Source organism: Acomys russatus, chromosome 25 (genome assembly GCF_903995435.1).
Source record: "Acomys russatus chromosome 25, mAcoRus1.1, whole genome shotgun sequence".
Classification (NCBI taxonomy): Eukaryota; Metazoa; Chordata; class Mammalia; order Rodentia; family Muridae; genus Acomys; species Acomys russatus.
Window position 1 is genome coordinate 50,223,412 of NC_067161.1, and position 24,581 is coordinate 50,247,992.

At 50.1% G+C, this 24,581-nt stretch overlaps 2 protein-coding genes across 2 annotated transcripts in view; one reads left to right on the plus strand and one right to left on the minus strand.

Annotated features, from left to right (window-relative positions):
- Positions 1-287: 287 nt before the first annotated feature.
- Positions 288-24,064, minus strand: Polr2a (RNA polymerase II subunit A). The gene is made up of 29 exons (XM_051167481.1): positions 23,548-24,064; positions 15,759-15,891; positions 15,315-15,451; positions 15,049-15,222; positions 14,532-14,813; positions 14,128-14,289; positions 13,797-14,017; positions 13,477-13,609; positions 12,815-12,939; positions 12,493-12,703; positions 11,752-11,961; positions 11,500-11,668; positions 11,268-11,362; positions 10,946-11,149; positions 10,518-10,740; positions 10,218-10,401; positions 9,884-10,055; positions 9,686-9,791; positions 8,977-9,182; positions 6,770-6,994; positions 6,408-6,654; positions 5,693-5,793; positions 3,300-3,404; positions 3,021-3,203; positions 2,663-2,866; positions 2,053-2,239; positions 1,809-1,922; positions 1,560-1,709; positions 288-1,477 (listed from the first exon to the last, which is right to left on the minus strand). The coding sequence occupies exons 1-29, from the start codon at positions 23,638-23,640 to the stop codon at positions 321-323; spliced, it is 5,913 nt and encodes a 1,970-aa protein (XP_051023438.1). The 5' UTR covers positions 23,641-24,064; the 3' UTR covers positions 288-320.
- Gps2 (G protein pathway suppressor 2) overlaps positions 10,506-24,581 on the plus strand; it is a 177,628-nt gene continuing 163,552 nt past the window's right edge. The window contains exon 1 of the mRNA XM_051167492.1: positions 10,506-10,512. The gene's annotated coding sequence lies outside the window, so the exon portion shown is untranslated. The remainder of the gene's footprint in view (positions 10,513-24,581) is intronic.

Sequence of the window (24,581 nt, forward strand, 5' to 3'; positions counted from 1 at the left end):
TAAACTTTATTTAAATTTCAAAAAATAACAGACAAAAGGCAGCTTAAGCTTTGTTCGTCCAGATCACATTTATGACCCAAAGCAGGAACTGACCTTCCGAGGTTAAAATGCCTGTAGTCAAGGCACAGGCACGCAAAGACCTTCACGGCGGGGTCAGGCAGGGAACTGGTAGAGCAACAAGACCCTGCAGTGAGTCCGATGGAGGAATGGAGGACAAGACCAAACGTGGGAGCCAGAAGACTGTGTCACGGGTTATGCACAGGGCGGGAAGCACTGAGGGTCTCTCGCCCTAACCTGCTGCTGCTGCGCCCCACTCACTCTCAGTTGTCCTCATCGCTGTCATCTGGGCTGATGGCCGGGCTGGTGAGGCTGTAGGTGGGGCTCGTAGGCGAGTAGCCAGGAGACGTGGGGGAGTAGGTGGAGCCCTTGGGGGAGGTGGGGGAGTAGGTGGGGCTGGTGGGCGAGTACTTGGGGGAGGTGGGGGAGTAGGTGGGGCTAGTAGGTGAGTACTTGGGGGACGTTGGGGTGTAGACTGGGGAGGTTGGTGAGTACGTAGGAGAGGTTGGGGAGTATTTGGGGGTGGTAGGTGAGTACGTGGGGCTAGTAGGAGAGTATTTGGGAGAAGTAGGTGAATATTTAGGGCTTGTAGGCGAGTACTTGGGAGAGGTTGGGGTGTACTCTGGTGAGCTGGGACTGTAGGAAGGACTCGTTGGGGTATACTTGGGTGAAGTTGGGCTGTAGCTCGGTGAGCTGGGACTGTAGCTTGGTGAGCTTGGTGTATATGTTGGAGACTGTGGTGTGTACCGTGGGCTTGAGGGGGAGTAGCTTGGTGAGGTCGGGGAGTAGCTCGGTGAGGTCGGGGAGTAGCTTGGAGAGGTTGGGCTGTAGTTAGGGCTGGTTGGTGTGTAGTTTGGACTGGTAGGTGAGTAGCTAGGTGATGTTGGGCTGTAGCTGGGTGACGTTGGGGTATAATTCGGACTAGTTGGAGAATAGTTAGGGCTAGTGGGTGAGTAACTTGGAGAAGTTGGTGAGTAGCTTGGAGATGTTGGAGAATAGCTGGGAGACGTCGGGGAGTAACTGGGGGAGGTGGGAGAATAGCTAGGCGAAGTTGGGGAATAGCTGGGAGATGTCGGGGAGTAGCTAGGAGATGTTGGGGAGTAGCTGGGGGATGTTGGGGAGTAGCTGGGAGAAGTTGGGGAGTAGCTGGGTGATGTTGGTGAATAGCTTGGAGATGTTGGGGAGTAGCTGGGCGAGGTTGGCGAGTAAGATGGAGAGGTGGGTGAGTAGCTAGGCGAGGTTGGCGAATAGCTAGGTGAGGTAGGGCTATAGTTGGGACTGGTTGGAGAGTAAGATGGAGAAGTTGGGGAGTAGGAAGGGGAAGTAGGGGAGTATGAGGGGCTCTGGGGTGTGTAGCCTCCAGGGGAGCGTGGCTCATACGCAGGTGATGTTGGTGAGTAGCTGGGAGACATAGCACCACCTATAGGGGAAAAGACAAAAAGGGAGGTAAGTGATGGAGAGCCTGGCATAGGAGTGAGGCGGAAATGGGCACAGCAGCTCACCTGGTGAGGGGATGTATGGGCTTGAGGGTCCAGGGGAGCCTGGAGAGCCTGGTGTGGGAGACCATGCAGGGGAGTAACCGGGGCTGAAGCCACTGGCATCAGATGCAGCACTGGGAGAGAAGCCAGCTGCTCCTGGGGTCATCCCACTCCCTGAAAGGAAGAACAGGTGGCATAAGCTGGAGTTCAAGTAGACCTTCCCCAGCCCCACAACCTGCCAAGACAAGACTTTCCCTGGACTAGGCTACTCACCAACACTTGGGGACCAGGCTCCGTAGGCTGGGGTTGCGCCCTGGTTCCACGGTGTCATTGCAGGAGATAGTCCTCCCATTGGGCTGGGTGCAGAGCCAAAGAACATGCCAGTAGCTGCAAAGAAACCGAGAATAATTCATAAGGAACAGCACTCAGGGACTAATAGCATCTTCCCTTGCATGGCTACCCTACCCATCCTCCACAGACCCAGCCAGTCCTACACAGCTGAAGCCCCCAGACTCACGTCCAGCAGCTCCCAGACCAGGGATGTTGGTGGGGATCTCCATGCCATATTTGCACTTCTCAGCATCAAGCAGGAGGTCAAAACAGCCAGTGCCAGCTGGAGCGAGCTGGCCCAGCATGATGTTCTCAGAGACCCCCTTCATGGGGTCACTCTCCCCATGGGCAGCTGCTTCCATGAGGACATCCACCTGAACAACCAGAAGACATATCAATCCCCTACACACCACAGCACCCACAGTTAGCAGAGGGCAGTGCCCATGGCCTGCACATTCCCTACCCTGACACAGCTCCCTCTCTCGGCTGACTCAGAATCTGCCTTTACTAAGCTGGGAAGGGTGGCTCATGTATTTAATCCCACCACTGGGAGACAGAGACAGAAGGATCTTTCTGAGTTCAAAGCCAGCCTGGTCTACACAGGGAGTTTCAGTGAGGGGTACATAGTAAAACCCTGCTTCATGCACACAAACATGATAATAATGATAAAACAAAACTGTCATTAGCAGCTGGGCATGCAAAGTCCTCCGAAGACTGAGGCAGGAGGATTACTGAGAGTTTAAGACTAGGGGAAGGACTACACCCTTCCTGAACCCAGGGGGAAAGACCACCATTACCGTTTCCTCGAACGAGCACTTCATGAGGGGTCCAGTGTCCTGGCGGTTGACTCCATGACGAGTGATGGCCATCAAGTGGCCACGGCATGTCATAGTGTCACACAGGAGAGCCAAATGCCGGTAATTGACATAGGAACCATCAAAGGAGATGACATGGTACAGTTCTCGCTCCAGAGCCTTCCGCACTGCCTCAATGCCCAGCACCTGCCATGGAGTTGAAAGAGTCAACCCTGACCCTGTCACTTTGCAGACTGGCAGGGAGGATACCTGGGGTCAGTCCATCCTAGACTAAAAAGTGGATTCAGAGAGGAAGCCTCAGCATGGAAGTCCGTTCAGGCATCACGCACTGTGGCCTCACCGTGAAGATCTCCACGATGTCATTGGACGTGGTGCGCACAGGGTCCACATCCTTCTCGCTCAGCACCCGCATCAGGCTCACACCGTCCGTCTCCAGGATCCACTCTTGCAGGGCCTTGAACTCCCCGTCTTCTGTGATGATGATCTTCTTCTTGTTGTCTGTCTGAGGCAAGTGCATGTACACCTGGAGAGACAAGGTGAGCTCCAGTCAGGCTGAGCAAGGGCACAGGTAGGAGGGCATCCATCCGGTCACAGGGTGGATGGGGGTTCTGATGCCAACCTTGCTGATCTGCTCAATTCCCTGCAGGGTCATATCTGTCAGCATGTTAGACTCAATGCACCGCAGGAAAACATCGTCATCCATCTTGTCCACCACTTCTTCCTCCTGCAACAAAGGTGAGGCCAGTGACCCTAGCACCTCTCTGGTCCCTCAGTCCTTCCCAAACTATAATCTCCCAAGAAAGAATTGCTTTGTTGGCTCCACTAAGACTCAGGTTTTAAAAATAACTTTCAAAATATTTATATATTTACCTTATGAGTGTTTTGTTTGGGTGTATGTCTGTGTATAATATATGTACCGGGAACAGAACCTGGGTCCCCCGAAAGAGTAACAAGTAAGTTGGGCGTGGTGGTGGTGGCGCACACCTCTAATCTCAGCACTTGGGAGGCAGAGGCAGGTGGATCACTGTGAGTTTGAAGCCAGCCTGGTCTACAAAGTGAATCCAGGACAGCCAGGGCTACAGAGATACCCTGACTCGAAAAATCAAGCCACCACCCCCAAAATAAAAAAAAGTAGAGTAACAAGTACTAAACTGGGGGGGGGGGGGTTTTGAGGCGAGGTGGCACACACTATTAATCCCAGCAATTGGGAGGCAGAGGCAGGCGGACCTTCAAGTTCTAGGATAGCCAGGGCTATACAGAGAAACTCTGTCTTGAGAAAATAAATAAATAAATGAATTTTTTTGTTTTTGGTTTTTTGAGATAGGGTTTCCCGGGGCTGGACCCGGGATCAATTCCCAGCACCCACATGGCAGCTCACAACTGTCTGTAATTCCAGTTCCAATGGATCTGACACCCTTGCCCCCATACCAATGCACATTAAAAAAAAAAAAAAAAAAAAAAAAAGAGATAGGGTTTCCCTGTGTAGCCTTGGCTGTCCTGGACTCCATTTATAGACCAGGCTGGCGTCAAACTCACAGAGATCCTCCTACTGGGATTATAGGTATGGGCCACTACCGCCCAGCAGAAATGAGTCTTAACTGCTGAGCAAACTCTTTAAAACCTAGCCATCCTCTTTTTGAAAATTTGTTTTGAAACAGGAACTCATGGAGCTGAGGCTACAGATTCTCCTGCCCCACATCTCAAGCAGTGGAATTGAAGAAACTCACAGCAATCCTCCTGCCTCCACCTCCATGAGAGCACTGGGCCCAGCTAAACTAGTATTATTTTTTAAAGATTTATCTACTTTATGTTTATGAATGCTCCATCTGTATGTACACCTATAGCCCAGAAGAGGGCATCAGATCACATTATAGATGGTTGTGAGCCACCATGTGGTTGCTGGGTATTGACCACAGGACCTCTGGAAGAGCAGCCAGTGTCTCTCCAGCTCTTAAGAAGCCCTTTGGATTGTTTTCTTTTCTTTTTTTTGGTTTTTCTGAGACAGGGTTTCTCTGTGTAGCCTTGACTGTCCTGGGCTCACTCTGTAGACCAGGCCGGCCTCAAACTCACAGCGATCCACCTGCCTCTGCCTCCCAAGTGCTGGGATTAAAGGCGTGCCTCACCATACCTGGCTCAGACTTCTTTCTTACAATTTGGGCTTTCCTTCCTTTATCTTCCCAGCCACAGCTCTCTCCAAAGTCATGCTTTCTATGCTCCCACCTTCTTGACTTGGAATAGCTAAAACCAGAACTAGCTAAACTGCAGATGGCACACACTTGTAATCACAGCACTTCCTCAGAAGTGTAAGGCAGGAGGACCATGATTTACCTGGGCTAATGGGGTATATGGTCAGAACCTGACTCAAAAGAACAAAACCGAAAGAGAAAGCAACAAAAAACCAAGCCAAACCAAACAACGTAAGGTTCAAGGGAATCTGAATCTATGATCTGTGTAGCTTACTCCAGACCAGCAGACGGGTACAGTCTCTGAAGGCCACGTCACTAGCCATGCGGAGCCTTGTCTGCTACATACCATTTCCCAAGAACACAAACCCTCCTGCTGCCCATCTGCCCCAAGGCTGAAGTCTACGCAGGAGCTCTGGGTGGAGAGCGAAGGGCAGAGCTGTTGGCACCCCTTTCCCAAAGCATGCTGTTGTCTATTTGGATGCTGTGTGGTTGTTGTTGTTGTTATTATTATTATTTTGGTTTTTCAAGATAGGGTTTCTCTGTGATAGCTTTGGCTGTTCTAGACTCACTTTGTAGACCAGGCTGGCCTTGAACTCACAGTGATCCACCTGCCTCTGCCTCCAGAGTGCTGGGATTAAAGGCGTGCACCACCACGCCCAGCCCCTTATTTTAAAGATTTTTTTCTTAACTGATCGTTTTGAAAATCATTATTAACCATTTCCTTACCTGTATTAGGTGGGTGTGACTGACCTTCAATACTTCTCACATCTTAATGCTTTTGGTCACTAAACAAGATTTATTTTATCGCCCCTGGGTCCCCACTTACCTCCTGCATCTTGTTCTCATCACTGTTCATAATGCGGATACGAAGGACCAGCTTTTCTGCATTGTCATCATTGAAGATGCAGTTCAAATCATCGCCAAAACCTGGTAGGACAGTGATCCTCCATGAGAAAGACCACCACACACACACAGTTTCCTAGGTTCACTTCACGTCACTTCCCAGAGGGTTCTGTTGGCTTATCCATGCTCACAGATACCTCTGTACAAAGGACAGGGCCAGGGCGATGGCTTTGGGATGAAAGGTACCTGCTCTGCAAGCACTAGGACCTGAGTTCAGAGCACTCACGTACAAGTCAAGTGCAGTGTGGGGAGTGGAGGGGACGTGTCTGTGACCTCAGTGCTGAATGTGAGGAGACAAAACAGGTGGATAGCTCCTACAGACTCACTGGTGCAACCACATCAGCCAGTCATCCAGCCCAGACAAAACAACGGGTTCCAGGTTCAGCCAGAGAGGAAGACACGGCCAATGCCAGCCTTTGGCCACTGATGTGCAAGTGCCTGTACACACGCACACACCCAAACCAAAGCCAAACACATTGAGATGGGAACTAAGTACAGGGAGCACTGTTGGGTTTAGGATCCTAACAGAGACCTGTGGAAAGCAGAGTTCGCGGGGGGCTCTTAGGACTCAAATGAAGGGACCGTGAGAGAGCAGGGACCTCTGTGGGACATCCATGCGGGTGCCTGCCCAGCCTCACCGGCATTGATTTTTTCAGCAATCTGTTCCATGGTGAGTTTCCGGTCGGTCATGTGCTTCCGGTCCAGCTCCACACGCAACAGCCAGGGGGATATCCGGGCCACATCAAAGTCAGGCATCTCATAGTACACGTTCACCCACTCCTGATCTTCTGCCACCACTGTGCTCTGAGGGTTGGGGTCATAGTAGATGGCTGTGTTGGCAGTCACCTTCCTCAGTGTTGTATGCTCCAGGCGACACAGAATGTCCTAGGAAGAGACGACAACTCATGACACGGCGCTGCAGTCCTGAAAAGCTCTAACAAAATCTTCAAGCAGAGCTGTCCCCACCTCTTGTCAGGAGGTCTACTCTCCTGACTCCTACCTTGGCCCGCTCAGCATCTCGAGCAGATTGGCCTAACAGGAAGACAGTGAGTGAAGGGGTCTTTGGCTTCTTGGAAATGTTGATGAGCTCCTTAAGCCGAGGTACACCCAGTGTCACATTCTTGGCAGACACACCAGCGTAGTGGAAAGTGTTCAGGGTCATCTGAGTGGCAGGTTCTCCAAGAGACTGAGCAGCCAGAGCTCCCACCATCTCTCCAGGATGGGCCTATGGAAAAGCTGGCATTAGACAAAGCCTATCTTGCAAGTTATGGGATGCAGTCAGGGTGAGCCTATTTGTTAGTCATTATGGAACTTGCAAAAGATGAGTGTAGCAAAGGAAAAACCACACAAAACCTCATCTTACTCAATTATTTCCTCCACAGGGGATGGGGTTTTATAACCTATCGCTTTGGGCTATGCTGCAGAAAAGTTACTATAACATGCCAAATCCATTTTGTGTGTCTAAAGAAATTGAATTTATGTGTATGGTCTTTTGCCTGCATGTATATTCTGGTTTCTACAGAGGCCAGAAGAGGGTATCAGATCCTATGACTGGAGTTAAATTACCATGTAGGTGCTGTGAATTGAACTTGGGTCCTTTGGGAAAGTAGCCGGTGTTGTAAACCACAGAGCCACCTCTCTCGTCCATATCTATAGTCTCCATGATGCCTACATGTGTGCATGTGTGGCCCATGCCTGCCACGGCACATGTGTGAGGTCAGAGGACAACTCACAGAAGTGCTCTCTTTCCATCACAGGTCATCAGGCTTAATGACAAGCACCTTTATCTACTGAGCTATCACATCAGCTTTGTTGTCTCTCTTTCAAACATTATTTTGTTTCTGGGTCTTCCGTATTTCCATGTTGATTTTGTTAGGATCAAGCTGTAACCTTCTCCCTCAAAAGCGCACTGGGACTTTGGTAAGACCTGCGCTGAGGCTGTACCTCACTCTGGGGACTAGAGATATTTAACAACATTAGAGTTTTCCAATCCAAACACGGAGGCTTCTTTCCATTTAATTCATTCTCTTTCTGGTTTTCTGAGACAGGGTTTCTCTGTATAGCCCTGGCAAGGGTGGCCTTGAACTTACAGAGCTCCACCTGCTTCTGTACCCTTGTGCTGGAGTTAAAGGCCCACCCCACCCCATATGCACTTCTAAAAATATTAGCCTGGGCAGTGGTGGTGTAGCCTTTAATCCCAGCACTTGGGAGGCAGAGGCAGGTGGATAAGGCCAGCCTGGTCTACAAAGTGAATTCCAAGACAGTCAGGGCTACAGAGAAACCCTGTCTCGAACCTCCCCCGACCCCCTTTCCCAAAACGTATTATGTATGCAATGTTCTGACTGCATGTGGGCCTGCACTCCAGAAGAGGGCGCCAGATCTCATTACAGATGGTTGTGAGCCACCATGTGGGTGCTGGGAATTGAACTCAGGACCTCTGGAGGAACAGTCAGTGCTCTTATACCTCTGAGCCATCTCTCCAGCATGTACTTTTTTGTTTTGTAGAGGCAAGGTTTCTCTGTGTAGCCTTGGCTGTCCTGGACTCACTTTGTAACGAGGCTGGCCTTGAACTTACAGCAGTCCACCTGCCTCTGCCTCCCGAGTGCTGGGATTAAAGGCGTGCACCACTCCCCCAACCTCCCCCATGCACTTTTAATTAACGTGCAACACCAGATTTATCTCAGATTCAGAGTATATCAAAAATTAAATTTTTCTTTCAACTTTTATTATCTAAATATTTAAAAGATATATTTAATGTGTATAAATCTTTGCCTGTATATATTTATATGCATCCTGTATGTGGCTGGTGGCCACAGTGGGTCAGATAAGGGCAATGGATCCCTAGAACTGGAGTTTCAGATTGTTTTGGGCTATTAGGTAGGTCTAAAATGGAATCCATGTCCTCTGCAAGAGTAATAAGCGCTCTAAACCACTGGGCCATCTCTCCATTGCCTATCACCACCACCACCACCACCATGCAGGGTTTCTCTGTGTAGCCTTGGCCGTCCTGGACTCGCTTTGTAGACCAGGCTGGCCTCGAACTCAGACATCCACCTGCCTCTGCCTCCCAAGTGCTGAGATTAAAGGCGTGCGCCACCATGCTAGGCCCTCCTCATTTTTAATGTTGCTATGACAAACAAACAACAACAACAAAGAAACCACTAACTAACTAAATAAATCAAGGCTAAGGAGAAGCATAGCACTCACAATGGCTTGGTTGAACTTGGACTCTATCTCCCCAAGCAGCCAGTCAAAGGCCTCTCCGCTCAGCCGAAACTCCTCAGCCATGCGCCGAGAGCACAGCGTGGATCTCAGGTGGATGTTGAAGAGCAGCGTGGCGTTCTCCTGCGCCTGCCGACTCAGCGGGTCATCCCCATTCACAATCACCAACTTCTTGCTCAGCTCCTTGACTCCTGCCCAGTGAGGGGTAAAGAGACCATCAGACCACAATACAGCAGACTCCAGTCCTCCAGCCTAGTCTGCAGACAGCAAAGCAAGCACTACTTACAGCTGAGCCTCAAAAGGCTGAGGTGCCTATTCAACACATTCAAAGTGGACCAGGCCTCCAGGTTCTCCTAGCACCCCTCAGTCTCTACCTGTTACAGGGCTCTCCTGGCTAGCATACCCAGCTCCCTTACCCTAAACTTTTCCAGCCCAAGGGCTGGGCTGCCCTTCCCTATATAATCCAAACATTTTTGCTACCTGCTCCTTTTAAACCTTTGGCCCCCTGGCTGCTGCACCTGGCTCCCCTCTCCTCACGTGTTCAGGGTCACGTCCACTCTGGACTCTCCCCATGCGTCAGCCCCTGGCTGTGCTCTCCCTTTTGTCTATATAAACATCCTCCTCCACCACACCAGGAGCAGTCATGTCCTCTTCTTTCCTTTCCTTTTTCTTTCTTTCTTTTCCATTTACTTACCCTCTACCACTTTGATGGGGTGCAGGTCAGAGGGGAGACGAGGGTTGATGTGAAAGATTTTCTGAGCATTCCAGATCATCCGCAGAAGGTTACAGGGGAGGACCACCTGATGGAGGAGGGATTGAAGGGAGAGCTGTCACTCAGGATGACCATCCAACAGCAGGGCCCCTCTAGCTAGCCCTCCCTCTTTACATGTACCTTGCTGTCACCAGTTGGGAAGATGACCCTGAGCACTTCCCGATCCTCACGCATCCGCTCAAATTCCCGCTCCAGCTCATTCTGTATGTGGGCGTTGCTCAGCACATCCTTTACCAGATCCTCCTGAAGAGTGCGCCGCAGGGCCCTCTCATTGGTGTAATCAAATCGGAATCTGGAGCGACAAGGGGTGAAATCAGGGGACACGTGGACTGTGTTCTCACCAACACAGGACATAGTGTGGTTTCCAAATGTGAACAGACCACTGGTAACGGCTTTAGAGCAAGAATCTTAAACAGAGACATGGTGTGAATCGTCTGTTTGCACACTTTCTTACTTCTTCTCAAAAGCTTTGTTAGAAGGTTTAAGTGTAGCCAGATTCTGGAACTCAACGCTCTCGCCTGCCAGGCCGTCCTCTCCGTAGCGCAGCTGGACCACCTGGTTGATGGAATTCCGCACAGTCGCATCGTACTTCACCATCACTGACTCCATGGACTTGATCAGCCTTCGCTGGATGTACCCTGAGAAAGGGGCTCAGATGCTCAGAGGTGCAGGGAGCACATTTACCTTGGGAACAGAGACCTTTAGACCAAGAAGCCCCCACCCCATGCCCACACGTGCTCCGAGAAGGCCTCACCAGTCTCGGCAGTCTTAACAGCTGTGTCAATGAGACCCTCTCGTCCGCCCATGGCATGGAAGAAGAACTCAGTGGGTGTGAGACCAGCTAAGTACGAGTTTTCAACAAAGCCTCGGCTCTCAGGACCATAATCATCTTTGATAAAGTGAGGAAGAGTCCGATGCTTAAATCCAAATGGGATCCGTTTGCCCTCCACGTTCTGCTGCCCGACAACAGCGATGACCTGGGAGGGGAATAAATAAATAAAAATAAATTTAAAAATTAAAGAAGGCCTTTTACATGTGAGTGGACCTTGTCTGAAGACCCAATGCTGCAGTGGTGGGGGTGGGGAATCCTCTCTCACACCAAAACACACACACACACACCACCTTCCCACTACTTACAGACTCTGCTGTGGGCCACGTGTCTGGAAAAATAAAGCTTCTTACCTGGGAGATGTTGATCTTGGAACCTTTAGCTCCAGACACCACCATAGACTTGAAGTTGTTGTATTCAGACAGTGATTTCTGTGCAGAGGAGCCAGTTTTATCTCGAGCATCGTTGAGAATACGATTTACTTGATTCTCGAATGTCTGACGCAACGTGTTTCCCGGGGTGGGTTCTAGCTCATTGTTATGAGCCTTCTCGATGACCTGGAGAGAGTTCTCACTGTCACACTGGAGTCTCTTTCCCCTTTTCTCTCTAAACCTGTTTTGCTCTTGTTAAGCTCACATCCCTAGGAAAACTCTTCTGCCCAGCCTTCCTTCTCACCTCTATTACATCCTGTTTAGCCTTCTTAATAGTGTTCTGAATGTCCTGGTAAGTCTTGGAGTCAGCAATGGAGTCCCCAATGCCAATGGTGTGACCTAGGGAGGAAAAAAGCATTAGCAACAATCCCTTTTGGGCTCCTAGCTAATCTTGAGGACAGTGTGAACAAAAAAGGATAAACAGTGAGTGAGGGGAAGAAGACTGAGGTGTGATCTGGAGCACTTGCTGTACTTGCCCTCGATGAGGAGCCAGTTGTTAATGACAGTCTGGATGTTGGAGTAGAAGAGGCGGGTGATGTCATGGCCCATCTCTAGGTAGGAGATGTGGACCAGTGAGCCTGCCGACGTGCCCAGGGACTTCTTACAAAGGATGCCCATGATAAGCTCCCCATTCTCCACTACCACCTGTGGACAAGCATTCACTCAAAGTTTTGCTCTCATTCCCATGTCCAAGTCCTTGCTGTATGTACCCAGAAGCCAAGCCTTACTTTGGTGTCTCCAGGAGAGATGTGCTTGTAAGGGCCACTGTCTTCATCGTCGGGATGGGTGCTGTGGGTACGGATACAATTGATGTGGCCAGGGATGATGAGGGAGAAGATCTGCTTGCCTGTCCACAGGGGCCGGGGCTTGAGGATAGCAGGCTGTGGGACTTTCCCATCCCACGTGGACAGAAACATTAAGAGGTTCATCACTTCACCCTGTGAGGTAAACAAGGAAAAAAGAAGAGTGGGGAGGTCAGACTGTGTGTTCCATTTATCTCAGGAGGTGTCCTATCCATTGAGGAAAGCCAGATTTGTGGAGCAAAAGGGTGCTAGAAGTGTCTTCTAAATTTCTAGTTAAAAACAAAATATTGTAATAGTAAGACCAGCCCGAGCGTGGTGGCACGCCTCTAACCCCAGCACTCGGGAGGCAGAGGCAGGAGGATCTCTGTAAGTTCTAGGCCAGCTTGGTCTACAAAGCGAGTCCAGGACAGTCAAAGCCACACAGAGAAACCCTGTCGGGGGGTGGGGGGGGGGGAATAGTAAGACCTTATTCTTCTTTTAATAATTAGAAAATTAAAAAAAAATATAGAAATTGTAAAAATTTAACAAGGACATACTTTCCCCTCATCTTTATTTTACACATAATACCTGAAATTAAAGGAAAACACCGCGCCTCTCCTTCTCTGGCTCTTTCATACTCTAAAACCCCCTTGCCCACCCAAGATGGTTTCTGTTCGGATCACACACCCGCTCCAGGAAGACGTCTCTCTTGGTGAATTTGCGCACTGCCGTGAGTGTGTCCTGCACAATACCCATGACAGGCCGATTGCTTTGGGGGGTGACAATCATTCTCGGCACCATGGCCAACTCCTGGATCTCTGCTCGTGTCTCCAGAGACTGCGGTAGGTGCAAATTCATCTCATCCCCATCAAAGTCTGCATTGTATGGAGTTGTCACACTGTAGCCAAAGAGAGAAAGAACTCAGAGTTGGGACTGTGTTTCAGGGACATTTAATGGATTGCTTGGCCTGTTCTCAGCTCAGCATGATTCCCTTAGGTAGGGAACTGACCTAAGATTCAAGCGAAAAGTAGACCAGGGGAGGATGCGGACCCGATGTCCCATCATGGACATTTTGTGCAAAGTTGGCTGGCGATTGAAGATAACAATGTCCCCATCACACATGTGCCGTTCCACCTAGAGAGGCGAGGTACAGAAAAGGGCTCAGTGAAGGAGTCACACTAGGGATGAAATGACAGTGGACCTAGAATCTCTTGTAGACCGGAAGAGATGATGCTGTGATTTTTTTTTCACTGAAAAGTGAATCAAATGCCCCCTCGGTACAGCCTGGTCCATCACCAGGTCACCATGGATAATAAAATGTAGTAACCACCAACATCCATGCTCTCTCCCCTACCACACACTTGCCGATATAATCCCATTCTGGTATCAGGGCTGCCAACACAACTGGGTCAGCACAACCCTTTAAAACAAAAAGCACCCAGCATCACAGAGGCACACACCAACACTAAGGACCCTAAGGCAGGAGGGACAGGAACGTAAAGTCTGCCAGTCCCAGGTCAGCCCGGGGTATATGGTGAAAACCTATCTCCAACAAACCCCCATGACACCTCAACTTCCACCTCCCACTCAACAAGCTCCAGTCTAGGCCAGCCCGTCGTCCTATAGGCAGTTTCCCGCTCTGGCTCAGGCTGGCCTTGGCCTGCCACACACCTTATAGCCAGTCTGCAGGTGCAGGTCGCTGGGCTTAGGATGGAAACGCAAGTCAATTCGGTCTCCATTGTCTCGAATGATGTACTTGGCTCCTGGATACTGGCTGTTCCCTCTGCGAACTAATTCCTGAAGTCTAGGACGGAAAGAAGTATGAAATCAGCAAAATACTTTCCAAAAAGCATGCACTCCCTCCTTCATTCCACAGCCCCAAGCAGATGCCAAACTTATAAACTTCAGTGTGTCACTGCTTCACTCCACGCTGCGAGTGAGCTTCTGACAGCACGCGTCCCACCCGACCTGCTGGCTTGAGCACAGCACACCTGTCAATGTTGAAGGGAGTGACGATCTCTGCAAAGGTCATGTTGGCAGCGATGGAGCGAGGCACACCGACTTGGTCAATGGACAGGTTAGGGTCGGGGGTGATGACAGTGCGGGCTGAGAAGTCCACGCGCTTGCCCATCAGATTCCCTCGGACCCGTCCTTCCTTGCCCTTCAACCGTTGCTTCAGGGACTTGAGGGGACGGCCAGACTTCTGCATGGCCTACAAGAAAACATAGGAAGGGAACCCAGGCAGTCAGCACTGGGCTTTCCTCCAGAGTTTCGGCCCCCACCCTGGCTCCAATCCACAGGGGCAGGCGTGTGCAGACGCACCCGGGGTAGGCCGGGCAGCTCGTTATCCACCATGGTGGCCACGTGGAACTGGAGGAGCTTCACGTCCTCTGCGATGACGTGGGCAGCAGCGCCATTCTGCTCGTTCCGCCGCAGCTGGTTGTTGATCTTCACGATGTCAGCCAGCTTGTGAGTCAGGTCGTCCTGAGGTAAGAACTCGCCACAGTCAGGCCACCGTGACTGGCACACGGTGGAAACCCTTCACCTTCCCGGGGACCATGGTAAGGGTGTCTTCAAAGGTTACACAACTATCAAGTGGCAGCATATTTTCACACTCAGACGAGCCCACCTGCCCTTCATGCACGCCACGCCCAGGTGCGTGCAATCATCCTCTAGTCACACGCTCCTTTCCCAGATGCCCAGTGCAGAGTCCTAGAGCAGCTGACCTGGTTTCTGGCAGAGCCCTGCATCACCACAGCAGGCCGCACAGAGAGAGGCGGCACAGGCAGCACGGTGACGATCATCCACTCAGGCCGGGCGTAGCGAGGCTCCATGCCCAGCACAAAGCACTCCTCATCTGAGATGCGTTTGAAGATTTCGTGCACCCGCTCTGGACTCAGCAAGATCTTCTTCTCCTGAGAGTCCTCGTTCACGTGCTTCCACTCGGCATACAGCTCCAGGCCGGAGCGCCGGATCCGGGGCTGGTAGCGCCCACAGCCACCGTGGCCCTTCCAGGAGGAGAGGAGCATCAGAGCCCAGCCCCGGCCATTCCTGCCACACCCACCATGAGAGTCCACAACTCAGCGTCACTTCACTGAATTTTCCAAAGCTCCTTTCCCAGTCTTAGCCAGTCCCTGTCACCTTCTCTTTCCCAGTCTCAGCCAGTCCCTGTCACCTTCTCTTTCCCAGTCTTAGCCAGTCCCTGTCACCTTCTCTTTCCCAGGGTTAGCCAGTCCCTGTCACCTTCTCTTTGGTCAGATCTTCATCACCCTCAGGCTGCTCCACACCAAATTTGTTGTCCATCTCTTCTCCGCCTTCGCAGATGTTTTTGCCCTTGCAAAGGTCATAGACATGTGTAAGGCGTTTCTTGGGCTGCCCCTTAGATTTGGCCAGGATGTCCTTAATCTTTGGGTTGTTCTGGGGAAAGAACAGAGCAGGGTCAACTGGAGCTTCCCCTCACCTGCCTAAGGCAACCACACTCCCAGACTGGACGCCAGTGCCCCACTCACAGAATCTACAAGCAGTTTGGAGCAGAAGAAGCAGACACAGCGCAAAACTTTCATTGTCTTCACCAGAAAGCCCACATGAAACACAGGCTTGGCCAGTTCGATGTGGCCAAAATGGCCAGGACACTCGGTCATGTTTCCTGTGGAAACAAACACCTGACGCTTTCTTCAAAGCTCCCACCGGCCCTGAAGAGACTAGAGTGTTTGTTTGTTTGTTTGTTTCCAAGATAGGGTTTTTCTGTGTAGCCCCAGCTATCCTGGAACTTTGTCTGTAGACCTGGCTGGCTTTGAACTCAGAGGTTCACCTGGCTTTGTCTCCCAAGTGCTGGGATTAGAGGTGTGCCCACCACTGCCCCGCTAGGAGACTAGGTTTTTAGGTATCCACCCACTCCTGGCTTTAAGGACCTACAACTATGCCATCAGGGACTCCTATGACCCTGCACTTACCTGCACATGTTTGGCAGCGGCCAGTTCGCTCAATCACCCCCTGCCTTGGATCCATTAGTCCCCCAAGCTTGGGGCGACCTCCCTCCGTTGTCTCTGGGTATTTGATACCACCCTCTGTCACAGACATCCGCTTCTGCAGAAAAGAAAAGCCAGTACCAACTAAGTAGGATTCCTAGTCTGCAGAGCTAGAACTCTGTACTAAGGCCTAAGACAATACCAAACACTTGTTTGACCAGGTATGAAATGGGAATGTCAGCACAGTTAAAACAACACTAAACTCGAGTAACACATCCCAAAAGCACGTTCCAGCCACTGTGTGTGTTCCTGTGTTCCTAACAGACACGAGCCTTTGCTCTACACCTACCTCTAGTGTTTTGTTCTCAGACAGTCTTGCTATATGTAGTCCATGCTGGCCTCAAATTCAAAAATGATCCTGCTTTTCTTCCAAAAGCTAAGGTTATACACGCACCACTACGCCCAACCCACCTGCCTGTAGCTAGCACCGGAATCCCAGCTGTCTCTCTGGGTTAAATTCCATTTCACATTGACAGCCACAAGATTTAACATAAAAGAGATGTAAGCTGCTTCAAGAGGTTGTCTTCTTCTCCCGAGCTGAAATCAGGCCATGATTATCTGATCCCCTGGAGGACCCTCTCTGTACCTGCACTGTGTCTGAGAGCCCAAGTGTGCTGTCAAGAGATCTCCACTCTGAGAAGAAACAAGGCACATCAGATTCAGTGTCTCCCCTCTCCCTCTCTTTTTTGAGACAGGGTTTCTTTGTGTAGCCTTGGCTGTTCTGGACTCACTTCGTACGATCAGGCTGGCCTCGAACTCACAGAGGTCCACCTGCCTCTGCCTCCTAAGCTCTGCAGACACGGTCCTTTTCTGTTCATCTGTACATATGGGGAGGAGGATGTAGTCCTGGCAAGCCCAGGGCCACAAGCATGCTACGACGAGCACTCTGTCAAAGCCATGTTCTTGGCTTGGAAGTAACTACGGTGGTCAAGGCAACCTTGAGTATCCTCTCACAAAGAAAGCTAGACTTTCAAATTAGGCTTTGGTCCACAGCTTCTAGAAATATAAAGCTCTAAGAATCTAATAAAAACTTCACTGAGTGTTAACTCCAAGATACAGACAAAAGTAGTTTCTCTAATCCTAACCACTGACCTCCTAGAAATGAACTGCTATCTCTTAGATACCCAAAACTTGACATTGCAAGAAGTTATTTACCCAAGCCTTCAGTCTCAAACAGTCAGCAGAAATTAAACCCAAGACTCTAGTCCTAAACAGACTCATTCCACTGCCCCCCCCCCCCCCAGATAGCAGAGACAATGGCACCTTGCTAAGTAGCCTTGCCCCATCCCCTCCCAGAATCTGTCATCTCCTGCCTCTAAAGTGCTGGGCACGTACCACCATGACCAGACAGCGTGCGTGTGTCCTTTCTTTTATGTGTTACCCCAGGCCACAGGAAAAACACAAACCAGCACCAGCAGCAGCTGCACGTGCTCACTAAGACCTCATTCTCTTCACTCTGCCTGTATCAAACACACAGGGCCTGGTCCTCCTATCTTTGGATTTCAACTCACTTCACAGATTTGCTATATTCTTACACATTTACACTTCAACTACAACAAAGCTACCTCCCAATCCCTCTGGTCTTACCCCAATACACACACACTTTGAGTAAAGTTTTTCATTTGTTTAAGACCCAGCTATCCTTTCCAATTCCTCTTAAAAAAAAAATTTTATCTATATCTATCTATCTATCTATCTATCTATCTAGAGAGAGAGAGAGAGAGAGAGAGAGAGAGAATAGTGTTTTGCCTGCACACCAGAAGAGGGCACCAGATCTTATCAGAGATGGCTGTGAGCCACCATGTGGTTGCTGGGAACTGAACTCTGAGCCATTTCTCCAGCCTTCCAATTCTTCTTTTAAGTTGTTGGGTTTTTTGTTTTGTTTTTAAGCGTTGAGGGAATCACAGACAAAGGTATGGTGGCAAGAGTGTGAAGCAGCTGGTCACACTGTGTCTGCAGTCAGGAAGCAGAGTCTTGGCTCACTCTATATTAGCCTTATCTCCCCCCGCCCCCCAGACAGGGTTTCTCTGTGTAGCCTTGGCTGTCCTGGACTTGCTTTGTAGACCAGGATGGCCTTGAACTCACAGCGATCGCCTGCCTCTGCCTCCCAAGTGCTGGGATTAAAGGAGTGCGCCACCACACCGGCTGTTTTGTTTTTTTAAGACAGAGTTTCTCTGTGTTACGTGGGCTGTCCTGAACTTGGCTTTGTAGACTAGGCTGGCTTTGAACTCACAATGATCCCCCAGCCTCTGCCTCCCAAAAGAAAGAGTCTGTGTAGCTCTAAATGGTCAGGAACCAGCAGTTTAGACGAGGCCAGCCTTGAACTTACAAGCACTGCCACCATGTCTAGCAGACTTTTCCCCTCCAAAAGATGTATTCTTATGTTTGTGTGTTCTGTGTGTGTGCGCGTGCATGCATACTGAATGTGTGCCTGATGCCAGAGGAGGCCAGAAGAGAGCACTGGACTCCCTGGAACTGGAGTTAAGGTGGTGTAAGCTGCTGCCATGTGGGTGCTGGGAACTAAACCTAGGTCCAGTAGGCAGTGCTCTTAACCACCGAACCATCTCTTTAGCCTGTGGCAGCATGCATTTTTAAAAAAATTGTTATTGGTTTTTTAAGACGGGGTTTCTCTGTGTAGCCTTGGCTGTCCTGGACCTGCTTTGTAGACCAGGCTGGCCTCGAACTCACAGTGATCTGCCTGGTCTACAGAGTCCAGGACAGCCAAGGCTACACAGAGAAACCTTGTCTGGAAAAACCAAACCAAAAAAAAAAAAAAAAAAAAAAAAAAAAAAAGAACAGTGTAATTCCCTCAAAATCAGGCTCTCACTGAACCTGGAGCTTCCCAATGTGGCTAGACTGACTAGGCAGCCAGCCCCAGAGAGCCTCCTGTCTATGTCCCGCTGCTGGGATTGCAGGAGCACACCTCCACACCAGTGTCACACGCCGCTAGGTACCTATGCCTGTGCAGCCAGCTCCTTAGCAGTTAGCCACTCTAGCTCCAGGTGCTGCATATTTTAAAAGAGGTAAAATACAAGGCATAATGGCGCATGCCTTTAATCCCAGCACCCGGGAGGCAGAGGCAGGTGGATCGCTGTGAGTTCAAGGCCAGCCTGGTCTACAAAGCGAGTCCAGGACAGCCAAGGCTATACAGAGAAACCCTGTCTTAAAAAACCAACAAACAAAAATATTTATTTCTTAGCAAACAGTAGCCATCTGAAACAAACAAACAAGCTGAAGAGTATTTAACTCATTAAAATAGAGCCAGGAGTGGTGACATGTGCCTGTCATCTCAGAAAGAGGCCAGCCTGGGCCTAAATAGAGACCTTGTCTAAATAAATAATGAATTAAGAATAGTTTTACTGCCTGTAATCCCAGCACTCAGGAGGCAGAGGCAGCAGATCCCTGAATTTGAGGCCAGCCTGGTCTATAGAGTGAGTTTCAGGACAGCCAGGGTTACACAGAGAAACTCTGTCTCAAAAACCAAACCAAACCAAACCCACACATTGCTCTTGCAGACGGCTGGAGTTCAGTTCCTAGCACCTCTGTCTGGCGGCTCACAACCATCTGTAATGCTAGCTCCAGGGGTTCAACACCTCTTCTGGCCTCTTCAAGCACCCCCACATAACACGGCATACACACACACCCCAAACCTTTTTTTTAATTGGCAAAGAACCTGAATACAGCTCTAGGGGGTCAGATGCCTCTGATCTCTGTAAGCACCTGCCCTAGTACACACACATACACACATAACTACAAAGGGGAAAAAAAGGAAGCCAAACCAAACAAAAACCAACTCAGCTTCACAAGCACATGTCATTCAAAGGGATCCAGCGCCACCTAATGTTGAAAGTGAACCATGTGTACCTGTGCTTCTCTCCAGAGCGCAGAACAATGCTGTGCCTGTGACTTTGCTACAGTGCCTCAAATGTGACAGCAGTTTGGGAACACTGGATTCAGAATTTTAGGACAGTCTTGTTCTATTCGAAAGATAGGATCTAAGTTATTCTAGAAGGGTTCCTATTATTAAATATTCAGGTGACTCACAATTGTCCTTTCCCCCCCTCGAGACAGGGTTTCTCTGTGTAACTGCCCTGGTTGTCCTGGACTCATTTGTAGACCAGGCTGGCCCCAAACACAGAGTTCACCTGCCTCTGCCTCCCAAGTGCTGGGATTAAAGGCGTGCGCCAGCGCACCCAGCTCCACAGTTGTCATTTTCAATTAATGTTAAAATTCATTTACCCAAATAATTTTAACTATATGCCAGTCAGTACCAGGAACTACTTGAAATGCTGAGTAACGGCATTCTATAGAGAACAAGATGTCAAAAAAAAATTAATCCTCCAAGAGTGACAGGCTATTAAAGTAGAACAACAGGTAAGTGTCACAGAATAAGGACACCATGGTGAGGGCAGGCATCTCAACACAGACAGAAAAGGAGGCACCTAAGAGGTCTGGGCAGTGTTATTCTAAGCAGCAGAGACAATTTAAACAGCCCCTGGAGCAAGAATAAACTTGCTGTGTTAACAGATAAGCAGGTCAGAATGGCAAAAGAAAAGCAATAGAGGCTAGAGATGGCTGAGTGGTAAAGAGCACTTGTTGCTCTTAGAGAGAACCCAGCACCAACATGTTTGCTCATAATTTTCTGTAACTCCAATTAGGGGATCCAATGCCCGCTTCTCTCAAGCACCAGGCACACATGTAGTGTACATACACACATGCTGGCAAAACATCCATACGCATAAAATAAATCTAAAAATTATGATCAAAAGATTTCTACAGCTTCAGGAGGACTGAGGCAGAGGGCAAAGGAAGGCAGATCTCTGTGAGACTGAAGCCAGCCTGGTCTACAAATGAGCCGCAGGACAGCCAGGGCTACAGAGAAACTCTAACAAAACAAACAACAACAACAAAATTAGTATAGTGCTGGGTCAAGAGACACATATACTAAAGATTGAATGACCTCCAAAATCTTATGCCAATTTACTCTTCCATCAATAATGCATAAGCATGCCTACTTCCTCAGTATTTTTCCTATCAGACTAGGAGACTCTTTTAACCTGCTATTAGGAAGCTGTTTTGTTCAGTCGAGGACTGAAGGGAGGACCCTTAATGAACCAAACTCTTAACTGAACGAACATTTGTTCTGCTGCTGTCTATTCACAACCTTTATCCAGTGTTCTATAGTGCAGGATTCGGGTTTTGTTTTTTTGAGACAGTATCACTAAACGCAGCCTTGGCAGAGATCCTCCCTCCTCTCTCTAGAGTGCTAGAATTAAAGGCATCAAACACCAGTCAGTGTTCTTAACCTCTGAGCCATCTCTCCAGCCCTTTCTTTTTTTTCAAGACAGTGTCTCTCTGTGTAGCCTTGATTGTCCTAGACTCACTTTGTAGACCAGGCTGGCCTTGAACTCACAGAGATGCGCCTGCCTCTGCCTCCCCAGTGCTGGGATGAAAGGCGTGCGCCACCACTGCCTGGCCGCCTGGCTTTGTGTGTCATTACCACATCTCACTGGAGCTGCAGAAACGGCTCAGCAGTTAAGAGCACTTAGTGCAGGACAGAGAACCAGAGCCCACACTTGGTGGCTCATCAGCATATTATCTCCAACTCCACTGCTGACCTCCACAAACACCTGCACCCACATAACCAAATGCATAGACCTTTTTTTGGGTTGTTTTGGTTTCCGAAACAGGGTTTCTCTGTGTAGCCCTGGCTGTCCTGGGCTCCCTTTGTAGACCAGGCTGGCCTTGAACCCATAAGAGATCCACCTGCCTCTGCCTCCCCAAGTGCTGGGATTAAAGGAGTACAAAACCAAGCCATGCTTAAAATTATCCTTTAATTTTATGTGTATTCGTGTTTTGCCTGCTTTGTATGTCTGTGCTCCAAGCGCATAGTGTCCACAGAGGTCAGAAGGTGTCAGATCCTGTAGCTCTGGAGTTATAAATAGCTGTGAGCCACTACTCGGTTTTGGGAATTGAACTTGAGTCCTCTACAAGAGCAACTGGTAACTGTTGAGCCATTTCATCTGCCCTACATGTTTTTTTTTTTCTTTTTCGTTTTTTTGAGACAGGGTTTCTCTGTGTAGTCTTGGCTGTCCTGAACCTAGCTCCATAAACCAGGCTGGCCTCGAACTCACAGGGATCTGCCTGACTCTGCCCTCTGGGTGCTGGAATTAAAGCACCACCCCCAGCTTCCCCTATAAACCTTTTGTGTGTGTTGGGGGAGTCTAAGAGAGCCAGGTGTGGTGCTGCACACTTACGCTCTCGCACTCAGGAAGGCGAGGCAGAAGGATCCCCATTTCCAGGGCGGCCTGAACTGAACATCAAGATTCTGTTTCAAGATACCAAGAGCTGGAGATTCACGTGGCCACGTGGTTGGAGCACCTGCCTAGCAGGTACAGGAAAGGCTGACTTTGAGCCCAAGCGAAAATTTAAAAAATTCCAGCCTGGTCTACAATGTAAGTTCCTGGGCAGCCAGGACTACAAAGAAAGAGGCCCTGTTTGGAAAGCAAAACAAAAAAGACAAAACAAATGCTGAAAAATCATACCCTGTCCTTCACACTACAAATTGTTTACCAATTTATGTTTTTTTAGTTCTGTCAACAGAGCCTCTGGTAAACAAAAGTGGCTCATTATCTGCTTCCTTCCTGTACAGTGCTTAGCTTACTGTACGCTCACCATAAAATTTACCTTTATTTAATTTATTAATGTGAGGCTTTGTGTTCTGGCACCTCTCCCATAAAAGCCTGTGGTTTCTGATGTTCTATTACATTGTTGGAATAGTTATATTGAATTTATTCTGTGGTGGTCTGTGAGGTCTTACCAGATGTAGGGTTTTTTCCTGTTTTTTTGAGTTCTATCATAGTTGAGCCTTTACCCCAACAGAACTGTCTTCGTCTAGAAACACAGCCACTTAACTCCATTCTATTCCCTGTTCCTTCAGGAGGCAGAGGTCAAGTCTCCGAAAGCTATCCCCTGGGACTCCCCCTTCTCTGGTCGCTCTCCTGTCCGTCCTCATCTACTTCCCAGCAGTTCTTTACAGAGCTGCTCTATGCGCATGTGGATAAAAACTGCTGTCATTCTGTTTATAATTACCCGGTGGTTTCCTACTGAAAATAGAAGTCCACTCTCTAACACCCTCTACAATGTCCCAAGCGTCCTCAGCATACCCCTAACACTCCCCGCCCCCCCCCCCCACGCAGACTCCTGCCCCTACACTGGATTGTCAGTCTCTAGGATGCAAGCTTACTCTTCCTCAGTTCCATAACATGTTTCCTTCACCTAAAAATAAGCCCACGCCCCAGAATCTACGGCTTAGATGCCCGATGCTCTTCATTAGTCAGGGCAGTGTCACCTCCTCTGAGAGGTCTTCAAACCCTGACACCCTTCGATTCCAGTGACTTTTTATGGTATTCTAGAAGGTAGGGGCCCTTGTTGTGTGTTCCTGGTGCCTGGTGACTGTCACATAGCAGGGTGCTCGGTAGTTTTTGGAGGAGGAAGGAAAAACAAAACACCAAAAACCTTGAGAATCCACGTCCTGAGTACAAACTTTCAACTACGGCTCGCTGAGCCGCAGCAACTCTAAAGTACGGAATCGCCTCCTCCGTCCAGCCAAGCACCCGTCTCAGACTACAACACGAGGCGGGACCCCCGCGCGACACCGGCCCCTCCACCCCGAGCGCCAGCGGGAGGCAGCGCGGGCGCACGAGCAGCTTACCAACTCATCCGGGCTCAGGACTCCGAACTGCACTCTCTTGATGGTGCGCAGCGGGCATGCGCTGTCCCCGGAGGGGGGGCCGCCCCCGTGCATGGTGAGGTAGGCGCGCTGCGCAGGCGCAAACCTCGCTACAAAAAGCCTGCGCCACCGCCGGCTAAGCGCTCAGAACCCGTCTGGGCGGCCAGCAGGAAAGAGCTCCCGGGGAAGGGAGGGAAAGGCCCGAGGAGGGGGAAGGGAGGAGGGGGGGGGACGGGAAGGGCCGGAGAGAAAGCCTTTCCTCCCTTTCCGGAGATTCCTCGGCTCCCCCCCACCCAAAAAAAAAAAAAAAGGAAACAAAAGAAAGGAGGAAGGGAGGTTTTGGGAGGGGAAGGAAGAAGAAAAAGCGGGGTAACGAATAAATAAGTAACCGCGATCCCGAACGGCGGAGGGTATGGCAGTTTGTCTCTCCCCCTTCCGGGAGCCACCTTCTTCTCCAACCGTCCCGGTCGCGCTCTCGGCGCTTCTGAGGCGAGAAGGGGCTGAATGACGCCTTTTATAGACTCGCCCTTGTGCCCCGCCCCTTCCTTTCCCGCCCTCCCTTGCGCTACGGGGCCGCCAGCCCCGGCCCGCAGGGGGGGGCAGTGCGCGCGCGCGAGCCGGGAGTTGTTGACCGCCGGGCTCCGGCTCCCTGGTTGGGTGTTCTTTCGACGTGACAGGAGGAGGAGGAAGAGAGGAGGATTTTTTTTTTCTTTTCCTGGCCCTGCCGCCTTCCTTCCCCGACTTCCCGTGCACTCCAAAGCTGACGACTTACAAAAGTCGGAGATAAAGTTAGGTCACCTTTACTTGGGTTCAAGCTCATTTCCGGCTACGGTGTCTTGCTAACGCTCCCTCCCCGCCCCCCCCCACCTGGAAAATGGTTTGTTCTACGCGGCGGGAACAAAGGCGGGGCCCCCGGAGTGTGTTCCGGGGCGGGGGAGGGGGGGGGGAGAAAAGGGGGGAAGAGGGCGTGGCGGGCCCGCCCTCCCTCATGAATATTCAGCTTTTCGTTGAATATG

What these genes read in the sequence shown, in the direction of transcription:
- Polr2a (XM_051167481.1), bottom strand. Translation starts at nt 23,640, where the DNA reads ATGCACGGGGGCGGCCCCCCCTCCGGGGACAGCGCATGCCCGCTGCGC. An exon ending in CCCCATCAAAGTGGTAGAGG is followed by an intron (nt 9,183 to 9,685) that starts GTAAGTAAATGG and finishes CTCACTGGGCAG; the next exon opens with GAGTCAAGGAGCTGAGCAAG. An exon ending in GAGATGCTGAGCGGGCCAAG is followed by an intron (nt 6,655 to 6,769) that starts GTAGGAGTCAGG and finishes GTCTCTTCCTAG; the next exon opens with GACATTCTGTGTCGCCTGGA.